The 17,068-nt window shown below is 39.0% G+C and overlaps 1 protein-coding gene across 2 annotated transcripts in view; it reads left to right on the top strand.

The window, feature by feature from the left end:
• Positions 1-17,068, top strand: part of hacl1 (2-hydroxyacyl-CoA lyase 1) — a 105,157-nt gene that overhangs the window by 64,689 nt on the left and 23,400 nt on the right. The window contains exons 16-17 of one of the 2 annotated variants that reach the window (XR_007956368.1): positions 4,037-4,223; positions 6,554-6,675. Coding sequence is in view for 1 of the 2 variants with exons in the window: in XM_052016246.1 (XP_051872206.1) it covers positions 4,037-4,223; positions 6,554-6,586 (220 nt within the window). In the remaining variant the exon portion in view is untranslated. Of the gene's footprint in view, positions 1-4,036; positions 4,224-6,553; positions 8,306-17,068 lie in introns of those variants that run through there. The other variant, XM_052016246.1, reaches the window with a different exon arrangement.

The following is a 17,068-nucleotide window of genomic DNA, read 5'->3' on the forward strand; positions in this document are numbered from 1 at the left end:
CATCCCTACATTCCAATAATAACTCTGACTTCTTGTGCACGGTCCACTCTTTTTGCCCAATATTTGTGACCCTTCCTTCAGCTGACTGGGTCATAGACTCTGTAATCTACTCCATTAACCTCACTGCCTACCTCTATTCTCTTACAATCTTCCTTAAGACCCAACTCTTTTACTAAACTTCAACTCGCTCCTTCCAATATCTCCATTTGTTTGACAACAATGGAGATATTCGGCCATTTTTGACCTAAAATGTTAGTTGTACAAAGGTACAGTTTTGGACAATCAAAATGACAGAATATAGAAAGGCACAATTTTCTAATGGGTAGAAATGAGGCTGCAGCTGATGCTACAAAAGCAGCAGGTGTTGGAGAAAAGTGAAGGAGTTCACAATACATGTTGAGTGGCTGATGAGAGAACAAAACCCACATTGTTAGTGTCAGTTTTGATTCAACCATTTATCCAGAAACCAAACATTCGAAATCAATGACCTCTTTTGGTCTGAAATATTAGAGGGCATTTATGCAGCTACTTGTACTGAATTATGGAAAAGACATTGAATGATGGATTTTCATTCAGAAGGTATAATTCCTAGTTTGCTTAATAACAGGATTTGTTTTAAGGAGGTTCTGTAAGTCCTTTCTGTAACTGTTGGATAAAGTGCCCTTTTTAATAAAGAAACTATTTATCTGGGTCACTGGGTTGCTAATTTTTCCTCACTCAAATCAACAGCTGAGCCTTTCGTGACATGTCTCTCTTTGTTCCCTAATAAATAAATAATCTTGGTGACATACTGTCCGCTGTTTTGCTTTGGTCACAATTACAGTGATTTTATAAATAGATTTTTGATAGATTATTTTGAATGTTTTCTGTTCCCCCCAAAACCTGGAATATCGGCATAAATTTGTGTCTCAAATGGAGAGATAGGCAACTTTTATTTTTTCCCTAAATTAATCAGAATTATTATGTGTCAGTATCTTTTTAATGCCTGGAGCTTTTAACAGCTGTCCAATAAATTAATTTACCCCATTTTGCTGGGCTTGATTAAAATGTAAATCTCTAAAAAAGCATGGATTGATAGGGATTTAGAACCTTCAGGCAGGAGGGAGGATGTAAAAGAGAAGGTGACGTTGTAATATTGATTAAGGAGTCATTTACAATGGTAATCAGGGAGGATATTCTGGAAAATTCTTCAAAAGAGGCCATATGGGTAGAACTTAGAACAAAAAAAGGGTGATCACTTTGCTGGGATATACTACAGGCCTCCTAACAGCATGAGATAGAGGAGCAGATATGTAGACAAATCACAGAGAGATGTGAGAGTAATAGGGTTTAATTAGTGGGGGAGTGACTGAGGGATTCCGCATTCTCTAAGGAGGAGGACATTGTGGTTGCTGAATTCAGGGAGGGGGGCAATGAAAGTCTAGAAGATGTTACTATTAAAAAGGAGGAGGCATTAGTGGGCTTAGTAGTGGATAAATCCCTAGGCTTGATGGGATGTATTCCAGGCTGTTATAGGAGTCAAGGGAGGAGATTGTTAGTGCCCTGATAGATTTTTAAATCTGTGCTGGCCACAGGTGAGGTGCCAGATGACTGGAAGACAGCAAGTACAGTACCTTTATTTAAGAAAGACAGCAGGCATAAGCCAGCTAATTACAGGCCTGTGAGTCTAACGTCAGCTTTACAGAAATTATTGGAAAAAAAATTGAGGTACAGAATTAATCTACACTTGGAAAGGCAGGAATTAATCAAAGGTGGTCAGCATAGTTCTGTTAGAGGAGGTCCTGTCTGACCAATTTGGCTGAATTTTTCAGAGTTAACAAAATGTATTGATGAGGGCAGTGGTTGCAGAGTAGAGAAATGAGTACAGTGTATTTATATTACCTATGTGGACTTAGCAAGACTTTTGACAAGATCCCACGTGAGGAACTTCTTCAAAAGGTTAGATCCAGGACTAGTTGGTAAATTGGATCCAAGATTGATTTGGAGGTAGAGGGTGATGGTGGAGGGTCATCACTGGTTTGACCAGTGGTGTATGACAGGGATTGGTACTGGGACCTTTACTGTTTGTCATGTACATTAATGACTTGGATAGGAATACAGAGGTGTAATTATCAAGTTTGCCGACGACAGAAAAATCAGTGATGTTGTTGACAGTAGGGAAGATAGTCATAGTCTTTGGCCCACCATGTCCATGTCAACCTATCTATACTGATTTACCAGCTTTTAGTTCATAGCCTTCAATGCCTTGGAGATTCAAGTGCTTGTCTAGAAATTCTTAAATATTGGGTGTCTTCCTCCACTACATACTCAAGCACTCCATTCCAGAGTCCTGCCACCCTCTAGGTGAAAAGTTTGACGTTAGATCCCATCTAAAATACTTGATCTTTACCCTATATACTGGCAAATCGAAAAATACAGTCATTTTCAAATCTGTGTTTTGGTGCTAATTTTACAAAGGAGTGATTGTAATATCTGTTATTCAGCTGTCGTTCTTGGTGAGAATTAAACTTCGAAATTTATTTTGGCTGCACGTTTCGTTTCTGCTCATGTATAATGAATGTAAAATTTGGAAGCATCTGAGGAAGAAATCTGTAATCCAGATTTTCCTGAGAATTGCTGGCAGCTCCAAGTGTAGATCCCAGCATTTGTCCACAAAACTGTCAGGAAATTCAGACTTCTGCCAAAGTGTGTGCAAGCATCGATGTCCCAAACTTCCCTAGAGATCCTGGCCATTGTCATTTTGACTGCACTTTGACGTTGGGCTCCTGCAAGAAGTTGGTCCTCCATGAGTTTCTCGGCAGTTACACTGGGAAATCTGCATACAGGACACAGATTCAGTGCCTCCCTTCAGTTTCAGGGCCTTTGTAGTTTTCTTTGATTTAAATTAGTTAATTTGCACTTAATTGTTTGTTATATTTTTAAGTGAGAAATTTTTCAAAAATATATGTGAACCTCTGTTGACATTCATCTTCAAAATCAAATCTGATTGACAGTCTGACAGTCGTTCAGCTTGAGGGCACGGCTTATATGATTGTCAAAGTATTTCTGGTGTTTTACAATCAGAAGACCCTTCGCTGCACAGAGACTTGCCAATCAAGCTAGGACTAGCCAAGTTCAGACAGTTCTTATTGGGAAAATTGCTGGTTAAGATAAGATGGATAAGATAAGATATCTTTATTAGTCACATGTACATTGAAACACACAGTGAAATGCATCTTTTGCATAAAGTGTACTGTGGGCAGCCCGCAAGTGTCGCCACGCTTCCGGCGCCAACATAACATGCCCACAACTTCCTAACCTGTATGTCTTTGGAATGTGGGAGGAAACTGGAGCACCTGGAGGAAACCCACACAGACACGGGGAGAACATACAAACCCCTTACGGACAGCGGCCGGAATTGAACCCGGGTTGCTGGCACTGTAGTAGCGTTATGCTAACCGCTACACTACCAGAGTGGATTTAGAGGGTAACTCACTGCTTCCATGAGTTCTCTGGCTGTATTCTTTTTACTTGTGCATTCTTTAGGAAAAATCCAGTGTTGGCAGAATTTTTTTTTTGGACGTTATAACCTTGAGATATAACATTGGAAGAGAGTTGAAGTTTTGGTTATACTAGAGTTGGCATGTGGATAAATGGCCATTTTATGCTAAATGCTCCTTGCCTTTTTTTTTCACTATACTCTAAAAATAAAATTGACAAGGCCCGACTTTGTCTTCTGGAAAGAGTGCTGGGTATCCCTGATTTCTGTCTCTGTCTAAGTGGTTATTTAAAACACATCATTTAGGATTCCCTTGACCATGTTAACTACTGATGATGTCAAGCTAAGGGACCATCAGTTAGCAGCTTCTGCCTTTTTACACCCCTCTTTAAGAATTTAAATTTATGTTAGCTTCCTAAGACAATTATCTTAAATAGAATCAGACTATTTCACTAAATTGCTTGAATTTTGGGATGGGATTATGTTACTGGGTACCTGGATTTAAACAGAAGTAAATAGTTGTTTTCCTTCGTTAATCTCCTTCTTCATTTCTTTCAGAGTCCCTCCCACTACCCTCCTGCCTAATGCTCATTATGAGCAGGTCATGTCTGCATTTGGGGGCAAAGGTTACTTCGTACAGACACCAGAAGAACTAAGCAAGGCGCTTGTTTCATGCTTGGCTCAGGAGAAAATGCCATCTCTCATTAATGTGATGATTGATCCATCATCTGACAGAAAGACGCAAGTAAGTATAACAGGAGGTGTGCATTTAATGTCCATTGAAATAAAGATGGACGTAGTAGCCATCACTGCTAGTGGAGAATTAGAGAGGATGTGGTGGCAGGTCTTGAAGGAGTCTGGTTCTGTGGTGTAAATAAATACATCCATGGTCCTGCATATCTAGTCTTTGTTATCTTTAGTCTAACTTCCAGCAGAGAAAATACCTGCCATCTTTGTCTTGAATCTATTAAATCACTTTTGTGTGGCTTCAATATCAAATTCTTCATCTTTATCCATCTTGCTGTTTCTTTCTGTCTGTCATCCATTGGTGGTTTTGGTTCAGTTTTTCTTTGTCCATTAGGCATCAAGGGGAGAGCACGAATATAGTATTGAGGTAGACGATTAGCCACGATCCTATTGAATAACAGAGCTGGTTGAATGGGCCAAATGGCTTGTGCTATTCCTGCTATTTTTCTGTTTCTATGACTACAGCCTGACTCGCTGGGCGTAGCTCACTGCTCTACTATTAACGGCGCATAACACGGACAAAGAAGCATTATGTTCTTCTAATGGCCACATTAACTCATTGGTCTCACCATGACAGGGATATTCCCCTTGTTCCACCCGTCCCTCCACCATCACCTCTGCTACTGAAAACTAATGTTTACTCTCTTTCCCAGGTCTGACAAAGTACTCAGACCAGATGCATTAACTTTGCTTCTTTTTCCACAGATCCCGTTGGACATGCTGAGTGTTTCCAGCATTTTCTATTTTTTTTCCCAGATTTCTAGCATCTGCAAGTTTTTTTTTCCTGATATTTGTGTGGTGTGAATTGTGCCAGTAGTACAGCATATTAGTGCACCATTGAATTGTTATGTTTCTCCCAAGGATATAAGAAATAATAAGCCATACAGCAAAATTATTCTTCTCCACCGTTAAGTAGGATCATGGTGAATCACCTACCTCATGTCAACTTTCACACTCTGATGATGTATTCCTTAATTCCTCTAAGCATCCAAAAACTTCCAATCTCAGGGCATTGTTCACAATGACTGAGCATCCCAGGCTCTCTAGAATAGAGAACTCCAAAGATTCTCAATCCACTGTTCAAAGAAATTTCTCCTCAGACCTAAATGGCAGCCTCTTATCTTGAGACAATACATCTTAGTTCCAGACTGGAGCCAAGAGAGAACACTGCTCTCATCCACTTTGTCAACCCCTCTCAGAATTGCAGGTCGCCCTCTCTGAATATTGACTCAGTGGAACTGAATAGGGGAAGGTGTTTTACAGAGGACGGATGCTCTTCCACCTTGAGGAAGTTGATGAGTCTGTGAATCCTCAGAAGTTGAAGCTGTTGCAAGTGTGGTATTGACAGGAACCCAAGAATGGGTTGTCCTTTGTCTGTCACTTCAGTCTCTGTTTGATGAAAGTTGAGGGGGAAACCAAAATGTGGAATAAAATGCAGAAGATGGTTAGAAATTAGAGCTTCATGAAGGAATAACTCAGTGTCTGAGCCATTGGACTATTTAACTTCTGGGATTTACACAAATGGTGTTGTATGTTCATAATCTTGTGCAAGTTTTGTGGTGAAGGAAATAAGGGAAAGCGAGAAGGTTAGTTCATTTCTTCTGAATTTTCTTTCATTTCTGTTGTGTGCATATGTGAATGTTGGGGGGGTGGGGGGATGGATGTCACAACAGTTCCAGTTTGTCTTTTGGGCATAGCTAATTACTGAGATTTTTATTCAAATGCTGAGGTTTGCATATGAGCAGTAAGAGTGATGGAATACTGATCTTTCATAAATCATTGCTAACAGTTGAGAAAAATATTAATATCACACAGTTTTAACATTCAGTATTTTTTCTCTCTCCTGTTTTGGTCATTCAGACTTCATTCATCTTTTTCTACTTACACCTCCCTCAGGCATAGGTTTTGTTATTCACTATCTTTTACCTCCCTCCTTCAGCTGGCACCACCATTACTTGTGTCTTTCAATCTAGCCTGGTCTCCATTGGATTACAGTCCTCCTCTTTTGTTCTAGATATCTTTCGTGCTTTACTATCACCTTTAAATTTGTTTCATTTTTGACTTTTCCTTGTTCTGATGAGAGGTCATCAACTTGAAACATTAGTTGTTGCTCTCTCCACAGCTGCCACCTCACTTTGAATATTTCCAGTATTTTATTAGTTACGGCACTCCTTGAACTCCTACTTCAAGAGGAAAGGCCAATTAGCAGTGTGGAGAGAAATGAACCCATAGTCAAATTACCTTATGGTCTTTGGATATGTTGAAATTGATCGGACAAATAATCTTTCATCACTCTCAACTTTCTTTTCTTGTGTTATTTCCTTTCAGGATTTCACCTGGCTGACTCTCTCCAATATGTGAATTGAATGACTTATGAAGAGGTGTTGCATATATATTGCAAGCAAAACCCCAGATTAAATCAGGCTAAGCTAACTGAACAGGCTTTTTTGGTGAGATTCTGTAAATATATATAGATTTATAAAAAAGAAAATACACCGCAGATTCTGAATATGAAATCTTAATGATATTGAATGCTAATTTTCTTTAATGTTTTGAGCTTAGAATTGATTCTGTGTTAGGTAATTGGCGTTTCTAATGAGATAAAATTAACTTATTGGTGCTATTTTAAATATACATCGAAAGCTATCAAGTTAACCAAATCTTGCTGGGGGTCCTGATAAATTTAGCATTCAGTCTCATTGACAATACGCAGGTATCAATAATTAGTCTCTCAAAACAAGTGGGTAGAATTATTAAGTTGTACTAGTAACTCTAAATATCATTCTCACCAATATGAACCACAAGTAAAATGAGTACTTGCAGTACTTGTACTTGACGGTGCAGTCAGTTTTGTTATTCTTTTCCTTGTGAATTTCCATTACGAAATGAAAAATAAATCCCTACTTATGTAATATGCTGGTCTAATTTAGTTGAGAAATTGTATTTCACTGAGGTAAATAAAAATAGTTGTATGCTTTTTTATTGTGCAAAAGTTCCTTTGTAATATAATTTTAAGTATTTAAAGAGCTAAGTTACCTGATGTATGTTTGAGAAATTAAATACAATAATTATGTAAGTAATGTACTGTTATTAACCTCTTTTAAAGAAAAAAGTTTTTATAGATGCTTAATATTTATTTCATTGTCAAATTTAACCTTGTGTGTTTCACAACTCATACAAAGGGGCCAACAATCAAGTTTTGGTTTTCTGTGTGTAGATAGCATTGCTGGATCAATCATAAGAAAACTAACAATAACAAATGAAAAATCTAAGTTTAGAGCTGGTCTGTTTCTCTTCCTATTTATTATCCTTATTTTTTTCAGTCACATGTTTGAATTTGTTTTGGATGTCAATGACATTAATGTAGGTCCATTGACTAAATTTAAAAATAGGATTCTAGATAATTGGAGCGAGTAAAAGGGGCTGTAATTTACCCAAGGGTGGGGAGGTGATTCACATGTCTCCAGAATAACCTTAACATCTATAACCTTAGTGAGGACGGAGCTAATTAGTTAAATGTAGAGTTATAATGAGGTTGAGCAAGCAGGGTGAAAAGATACTAATGAACCATATGAGGTTAGAAAAAGAAATACTTTAATATTCCAAGTATATATAATACTGCACATCAAGTGAGCATTGTAGGAGTTTAAGTCTGTTACTTATTTGCATTTCATTTGATCTTTTGTAACTAACATTGGTTAAGTAAAGGCAACTGAAATTGTAACTAGCAAAGTCTGCAGACTCTGGAGCTGAAGTGCTATTGATTTTATTCATCATTTGAAGAACAATATCTGGTCACTTTGGACCTTGAAATTTGGTCCAAGAAGCTGTTTGATTGTGCAGGTGTGTGACAGATCTGGTGTATTGTGATGTGCAAATGAGGTTGAACTTTGAAGTGCGATGAGTTGAACAGAGCAATTTTGAGCAAAATTTGCACCCAAAGCTTTACATTACTTTATGACTTCATTCCTTTTGCACTACGTCCTTCTGCCTTGCATCCCACTGACACAGGAATTGCCCTACTGTCATGGCCAAGGCATTTGCTGTCTTGGTCCTCTTAATGTTTCATTTTAATGAATATTGATGAAAGTAGCAGTAAAGTTGCATTAAAAATGAAGAGAGATCACATATTGTGAATCATAGTTATGTAGATCAAAAGCAAGAAGTATCATTAGCTGTCTATTGTGCCAAAGTAAATACTGTTTATCCAAAATATATCAAATAGTAATTTTGTCATTTTAACTCTGAACCTACCACTTCCTCCAACTCCTCCTATTCTGTAATCTTTACAACTCCAAGGTGCTGTTACATTGTCATTCCACTTGCACCATTCCCACTGGGACCAATGAACCTCCTTTCATGGTTTTTACTATGCGCAAAGAGTAATGTTCCGTCTACTCAAGACTCCATGTTCCATCCGCTTCTGCACATAGATGTGCCACTTTGTTTTGAGAAAGCTACTAGAAATCACAACAGAAACTCACAATTCTGTCTGAGTGCAATAGAATGAACACTTTTATTGATTTTCATGATGCCTCCTGATTAATCAGATTGAACAGATAGAGACCTGTCTAATGAGAAAGATGTTCACCACAAAGATAAATAGTGCTGATATGTGGGCACCCCAGTTTTCTGGGCATATAACGAACAGCTGGAAAACTGAGCAGGACAGCAAGACTGACCTTCATTATGGACATCATAAGCTAGAAGTACTAACTGTCTTGTGTCCAGCAGCATCAGTGTAAACCTACCTGCAGAGATCAGTATCCTGGTCCATATTCCAGAATATGTTTTGTTATTCCAGAATAACAAAAATGAATGGCATAAAACTTGCCACAGAACATTAATATTGAAATGTTATTATTAAACATGAGAAATATTTGAATCATGTGCTGAATTCATGTCTAGGTTCCAACAATGGAATGTACCAGAATAGATTTTTTTCTTGTGAATGGTTATTCATTTTCCAATATAATTATTGGTCGTGTCTTTGAATATTCTAAGAGGATGTTTTATAAATGCAAATTTTTCTTTTTCCAGATTTCTTTGCAGATGTGTGTTGATTGGAATTAGATTTCTGAATCCCACTTTTGCATCAGCACGTAGGATATGATTTCTCTGGGTCACACCCATCCCTCGGTGGATCTGCTCTCCTCTCCTCCTCCACACCTGCCTATCACTATCTCTTACCTGCATCTACCTATCACCACCTTGTGCTCACCCCACCTCCCCTCATTTGTCCACCTATCACTGCTCTGCTTTTCGCTCCTATATATTGGGCTTCCCCTTTTCCTATCTTCAGTCCTGAAGAAGGGTCCTGACCTGAAACGTTGGCCATCTGCTTTTCTCCACGGATGCTGCCTGACCTGCTGAGTTCCTCCAGCATCTTGTTGTTTTTTCATTTAGATTCCAGCATCTGCAGTCATTTGTTTCTTTAATATCAGAGCTACAATATATTGTAAAAGTACATAGCAAGCTGGAAGTATATGTAAAGAGTTATTCTTTTTAATAATTCCTTCATTTCATTACTTGTCCAGAATTCAAGTCAGAGGATCAATATCCAGGAGAATGAAAGTCAAAATAAAATGTAGATGCTAGAAATCTAAAATAAAAACAGAAAATGCAGGAAACACTCAGCAGGTCAGGTCTGTAATGGAGTATTTCCAGAATCTTCTATTTTTATTTTACAAGCAATTTCCAGATTCTGTCATTATGTTTATCCAGATACTGGGAAGTTTGCAGTAACATCCCAGATTAAATCTTGTTGCTACCTTTTTAAGTCTCCAGGGTCCTGTCCCACCTGTGATATGATAATTCTTCAACACTTATGTATGAACCCTACCTCTCAATTGTTAAGTATGGGTCGCTGATTTAACGTTCTAGCCTAGAAATTCAGTGGTTACCAAATGACTTGAAATGCAAAATTAATTAATACTTTAATGTGTGATTTTGAGTTCCAACCTCCGTCAAAGTGGAGATGGCTGGGCATACAGCGGTGATGTAAGTTGGCACACAATGCATGTTTGACAATGCTGCTGTGACTTTGGAGCCTGTGTACCCTGTTGAAGAAAATACAAAGGTCTCAACTACAAGAGGCTGAAAGCTTGCTTGAGCATAAGTTAAAGGGTCCACCCGTACTTCAGGCCCTATCAGCTTGTCTGACACTGAAACCAGCAATAATGTTTCACTGTTGTACCGGATGCCTCTTTGGTCAAGATAAGATCTTTTTCTTATGCAGAGAACCCGGTCCACTTCAGTGCTATCCCTAGGAGTTCACCTCTGTCTTCATGGTACCTGATTTTCCTACTGTTACAATGCCAAACCATGCATGCTAATCACATAGAGAAATTTCTCCCCTGTGACTTCAGTGTTGGGGTCCAATGCACAGTGTCTTTTTAATAGCATTTCCACATGCAATACCATTTCAAACTATTCATTTAAAAAAAAGACTGCAAACACAATTTCTTGTGGATCCCTATGTCATTAAGAGCATCACATGCTGCAGTTATTACTTGAAGTTTCACATGTTTGATTATGATATTTAGATTTGTGAAGTAGTGATGTTAATTAACGATAAAGTGAGTACCACTTCCAATGGGAAAAAGGTAAATTTAGTGTTAACTTTCATAGATCAAGTTAAAAAAGTAATGGTGCGTTTCTTTCTAAGCTGGTTTGATGCTGAAGATAGTCTGATTGTTGTTTGACCCACATGAATGTTTGCTGGGTGTTTCCCCCAGGTGAGTATGTAGATTTACAGCAGTTCACCATTAAAGATGTAGAATTACTTGATCTTCTGCAGGGACCATTAAAAAAATAGTTTTGCAGCTGGGAGTTACTGCGATTGACAATGTGCAAAAGTCGAAAATAATTTCCAGTAGTAAATGGGAATCAGAATGAGCATTATAATGGTTCATTAGCTGTGGATCAGATTCTGCTGAGATTCCCATTATGTGACCTAGCAATTGACTAGCATACATAGAATGGGCTTTAACAGACTTGCTGCTGGTTCATTTTTTTACATTTTTATAAATTTTGATAAAACCAAATTCCTTTTATAAAATCACAAATGCAATTTAAATCAGTTTGATTCGTGTAAATGAAACACATGACTGTCCAGTCCTTAGTGTGGAGCACTGAGTCTGTTTACATTGGAGAAATGCAAGGAAAATTTGGCAGGTTTGATTTATGAGTTACATTGCAACACTAAACATGCTTGTATTAAATTACCAGAACTACTGTAAAGGCTACAAATTGTCTTTGGTTGTCCATGAGGCCAAGACTGAGAAGATTGATGCTAAGCCACTGAAAATAGTTTTATGTACTCTTGTATCAGAGGAATCTACAGCTTAATAAAATACAAGTCTCTACAGAAAATGAATATGGATAGTTTAGTAGTTCAAAGAATTATTAAGGTCTCATTAGGAAATGTCTGGAACTCAAAACTGAAGACTAATATCCTGATCGCTGTGCCTCTTTCAAATGTTCTTTCAGGTAGTCAGTCTGTGTGCCAGATTTGGAATCACCTTTTATAGTGTCCCAGTATATGAAGCTTTCATATTATTTCATGTTTCCCGATGATACAGAAGGCCTTTTGGCCCATCATGTCTGTGCTGGTTCTGAGAACAATCCCATCAATCTCATTCCCCCATTTATATTGTTATAACCAATTCTCTCATTAATTCTCCCATTAATTCCCCACTTTATTCTTTCACCAACCACCTACACCTGTGTTAATTTGCAATAACCAATTAATCTAACAACTAGCACATCTTTGGGAGGAAACACAGTCACAGGGAGAATGTGCAACAGAGGACATAGAAGCAGCAGAGGTTAGAATGGAGCAACACACAAGATGCTGGAGGAACTCAGCATGTCAGGCAGCATCTATGGAGGGAAATGGACAGTCAACGTTTTGGTCGAGACCCTTCATCAGGTCAGAATGGAACCTGGGTTGCCGGAGCAATGAGACAGCTGGAAGACCTGCGTGGTCACTGCGCCATCCTTTCATTGGAGTCTGTTTTTGAGTATTCACAGTCAGTTGAAAGCAAAATGCATTAATTCTTCAATATACTCTTTATCCTCTCCCCTTTTCCCTAAAGGTGCCGATCCCTTGCCCAGATGTTATTCCACAGGCACTATTTCACTTCAGTGATTACACTTTAAGTGTAGGCTGTCAGGCAATTTGGCTGCCAGAGCATCACAGCCAAATATCATTTCTTTCCAGCTAACCTCAGTCATAGTCATAGAGTCATACAGCACAGAAACAGGTCCTTCGCCCCATTTTGCCCATGCTGACCATGACAGTACCCATCTATTCCCACTTATCAGCACTTGGTCTGTATCCTTCTATGCCTTTGTTATTTAAGTGTTTGTCCAGATACTTAAATGTTGTGAGAGTCTCCGTCTCCACCACCCTCTCAGGCAGTGCATTCTGGACTCCAACCACCCTCTGAAAAAATTCTTCCTTGTATTCCCTCTAAACCTTTTATTCCTTATCTTAAACCTATGTCCTCTGGTTATATATACCCACCGTATGGGAAAAGATTTATTACTATCCACCCTATCTATGTCTCTCATAATTCTGTACACCTCTATCAGGTGTCCCCCTCACTAATTCAGTGTTTTTACCATTTTCCAGTAATTTGCCTAATTTCCTATGATCTGGGCTACTTGTTGAAGCCAATTACAGCCTGCTAATGAGGTAATGTCGTATAGCTGAAGGATGAGAAACAGGCTGATATGCCTGCATAGACCAGCTGCTCATTGTGTTAATGAATTGAGTTCACTGAGTACTCAAATGTACTTTTAAATCATAATTTCCACACCAGCAATGCAGTACCATTTTGGTATCGAGCAGCACGTAGTGTGAAAATCTAAGGACTGACAAGCTTGGCTACAATTAAGTGAGAGACTTTAATTATGTAGGGTATTGCCATGATATGCAGATAATAGGGTAAGGGTGTACAGTTGACCTGATAAGATAATCTAATTATAAAGTCATTAGAACAGTCCTGATTTGAAGCACTGGAGGACTGATGTGGTGTATAAATCTGATGAGTAGCTTTTATACTAAGATGAAGAGCAGAAGATTGAAGTTAACTGATTTCTGCTCTGGCAATCCTGAGATTGCTGGGGTTAGAGGAGATTAAAACTGACCTTCTGTCTCTGAGTTTAGATGAAAGCAGCAGCCAGTTTTCCCAATCTTGACTGCTGATTTGGATGTCTGGCAAGGCCAGGATCCAGCAAAGAGTTGCTGCTGTGGGATCAAATACCCTGCAGAGCTAGCTTAATTTTGTACATTCACCTCTCTTTGCTGTCTCCATTCCTGTAAAGCCTTAAAAATTTGGGAGGAGAAGTTCTTCTGAAGGCTACCTCTGACAAAGATGTTACATTTGTGTGAAATGTCTGTGTGTGCTACTTGAAAAATCGTTAGCCTTACTTAAAATAATTCAGCTTTGTTGACGTAATGAGCTAATGACTTCCATCTAAGTGCACCAACCACTGTTAGTAACATCTCACAAAAGAACTTCAGTGCACTGGTGTTTTAGTGCTCCACATGGGATAACACATCACGGGATCCTGGGAGCTGCATTTGCTTCTGCTTTATTCATAAATGTCAGAGGTCTTCCTTCACCATGAACTTTGCCTTCACTTTTCATTTTCAACAGAAACTGTATCTTAAAGTTGCATTGCAAATTGGGTGCAGCTAAAATAATTCTACAAGAGGCTTCACTTTAAGCACTGTAAATCTGTAGGTGTGTAAACTCCTGTCCTCCCAAACTTCACAATATGATGCCCTCCGTTACCATCAAAAATAAGATTTATTATAAATCTCCTAGTATGAAAAGTTCTTTAAAATTATAGGGTTCCTTGGAAAATTGAGCTTGAGTTTTCCTTTTCTGCCTCTTTGGTAAAGTTCCCATATGGCCACTGCAGAGTATGCACACGACTCTGATGCAAAGTGCACAAAATGCCATATTGGTAAAGGAGTTACTGCATACCCACCTGATGGCTGACAGAAGTATAAAGTTGACAGACATAAGGCAAATACTGCCAGCACTGCCATTTTGTGGTTCTATTCTGCAATCTGCACTCTCTTATTGTTAGACAATAAAGATGTGCCAAAACAACCATTCTATAAGGTGGATTTGGAACCGCTTGCAGGCTACCTGCTGTATACTCTTTTGTCTGTTTTCATGGTTCTGTGGTGTATTTGCTTGTCCTTATGTTCATATCTTCAGTAATCTACATGAAGTCACCTGGTTAGTGCCGAAGTGCACATTTGGTGACTTCAAGGCTTGTAAATAAACTGATTGCTTTCAAACCTGGCTAGCTTAATAGGGCTTCTGGGCATTTAGCATGAGAGAAAGAATAAAGTCTATGACAATCTGGACATTCATAGATAAGTTATAAAGGCAAAACTGTAATCGCTACAGTTTAGCAACACTATGATCACTTTGCGCTAAAGTGGACTATTTTTTTGTTCTTATTGTGTTCTTTATTATAAAAATTATGTATACTTTATGTTTAATTTATTTTTTTGTGAATGCTGTTTATATGATGCTATGTGCCTATGATTCTGCTGCAAGTAAGTTTCTCATTGCACCTGTGCATACATGTGCATATGACAATAAATTTGACTTTGACACAGGAGCCATTTGGTCCATTGTCACAGAGTTACAGAGAAATGCAGCATGGATACAGATCTTTCGGCCCAATGAGTCCATGCTGACCACGTTGTCCACCTAGCTAGTTGCAAATTCCCACGTTTGGCCCATATCCCTCCAGGCCTCTTCCCTCCATGTACCTATCCAAGTGCTTCTTAAATGAAACTATTGCACCTGCCTCAGCCACTTCCTCTGGTGGCTCATTCCATATTCTCACCACCCTCTACGTGAAAAAGTTGCCCCTCAGGTCCCTTTTAAATCTTTTCCCCCTTACTGTAAATCTATGCCCCTAAGTTTTGGACCCACCTACCCTGGGATAAAGACTGTTACCATCCACCTTATCTATGCCTCTCATAATTTTAAACACTTCTCTAAGGTTGGCCCTCATTCTCCTATGTTCCAAGGAATTAAAACGTAGCTGGGCTGACCTCTCCCTATAACTCAGGCCCAATAGTCCTGGCAACATCCTTGTAAATCTTCTCTGCCCTCTTTCCAGTTTAATCACATCTTTCCTATGACGGGGTGACCATAACTGTACACAGTACTCTGAGTGCAGCCTCACCAACGACTTGTACAACTGTAACATAATGTCCCAACTCCTATACTCAATGCCCTGACTCATGAAGGCCAGCGTGCCAAGTGCCGTTTTCACCACTCGGTCTACTGTGATGCTGCCTTCAACAAATTATGCACTTGTACTCCTAGGTCCCTCTGTTCTATTACATTCCCTAGTGCCCTACCATTCATAGTATAAGTCCTATGCTGGTTGGACTTTCCAAAGTGCATCACCTCTGACTTGTCTATATTGAAATCATTTGCTACTTCCCTAACTGCTCAAGATCCCCCTGTAAACTCCGATAACCTTCTTCACTATCAGCAACACCTTCTAATTCCATGTCATCTGCAAACTTGCTAATCAAGCCTTATGTATTTGCATTCAAATCATTTACATAAATAATGAATAACAAGGGTCCCAACACCAACCCCTGCGGTACACCACTAGTCACCGGTCTCCATTCTGAGAAACAACCTTCAACTATCACCCTCTGCTCCCTAACTCCAAGCCAATTTTGAATCCACCTAGCTAGCTCTCCCTGGATTCCATGCGACCTAACCTTCCAGACCAACCTGCCATGTGGGATCTTGTCAAAGGCCTTGCTAAAGTCCAAACAACGTCCTCTGCCCTACCCTCATCCACTCTTTTGGTTACCTCTTCAAAGAACTCTAAAAGATTTGTCAAACACATGGGGTCATCAAATGACCAAAGGCATTGCCCTCCAGGGCCTTGGGGCCACACTATTGGCCTTCACCTTTATCACTAAGTTTTCTCTGTTATTCCTTGACTCTCTGGAGGGTCATAGGGTCATCTGTCCTACTTTTCTCTCCTCCACCAAAGCCTCTTATGAAGCATCTAGAAATCAGAGGGCATGAGCACTCTCACATTTGCCCATTGACACCCCTTTCCCGAGTCATTTTCGGTTTCAGAATTCTCATGTTTTCTCTTCTAACTGACAGAGGTGGCAGCCATTCCATCCATTGAGTCTGTGCTGCCTGTCTGAGCAATGGCTCCCAGCATCTGCTGTAGCCACAATGCACATCCCCTTTAAGAAGTGCAGATTCCCTTTAATGATATCTCCCACCATGGTCAATCCATACAGACAGTCTAGGTTAAGTTGGCTGCTCACAGAAATCATTATAATTATCAGCCAGCAAGAAATTAGCATGCTGCCTGCATTCCATCCCATGGGGTTAGTCGTGCATTGCAATTCCTGATTTTTAGATCTGATAAAGTTATAGTTTGCTCTTTATTTGAATCAGAATCAGACTTATTATCACTGACATATGATGTGAAATTTGTTTTGTGGCAGCAGTACAGTGCAAAGACATAAAATTACTATAAATTACAAAATAAACAGTGCAAATAAGAAGGAATAACAAGGTAGTGTTCATGGACCTTTCAGAAATCTGATGGCTGAGGGAAAGAAGCTGTTTTTGCTTGAGGTTAAGTGATATTAAATGTGTGCTGTTAACAGTGCACATTTAATATCACTTAACCACTTCTTAATAATTCACTTAGTGGTATCTTACACCTTTTGCACTGATTTTTCAATTTTTTAAAGAAATCCCATTTCAGATACTTTATAAGCTCACCTCCATCTTTCTGCTTGAACTTTGT

The sequence above is a fragment of the Pristis pectinata genome, chromosome 5, assembly GCF_009764475.1.
Source record: "Pristis pectinata isolate sPriPec2 chromosome 5, sPriPec2.1.pri, whole genome shotgun sequence".
In the NCBI taxonomy this organism is placed as follows: domain Eukaryota; kingdom Metazoa; phylum Chordata; class Chondrichthyes; order Rhinopristiformes; family Pristidae; genus Pristis; species Pristis pectinata.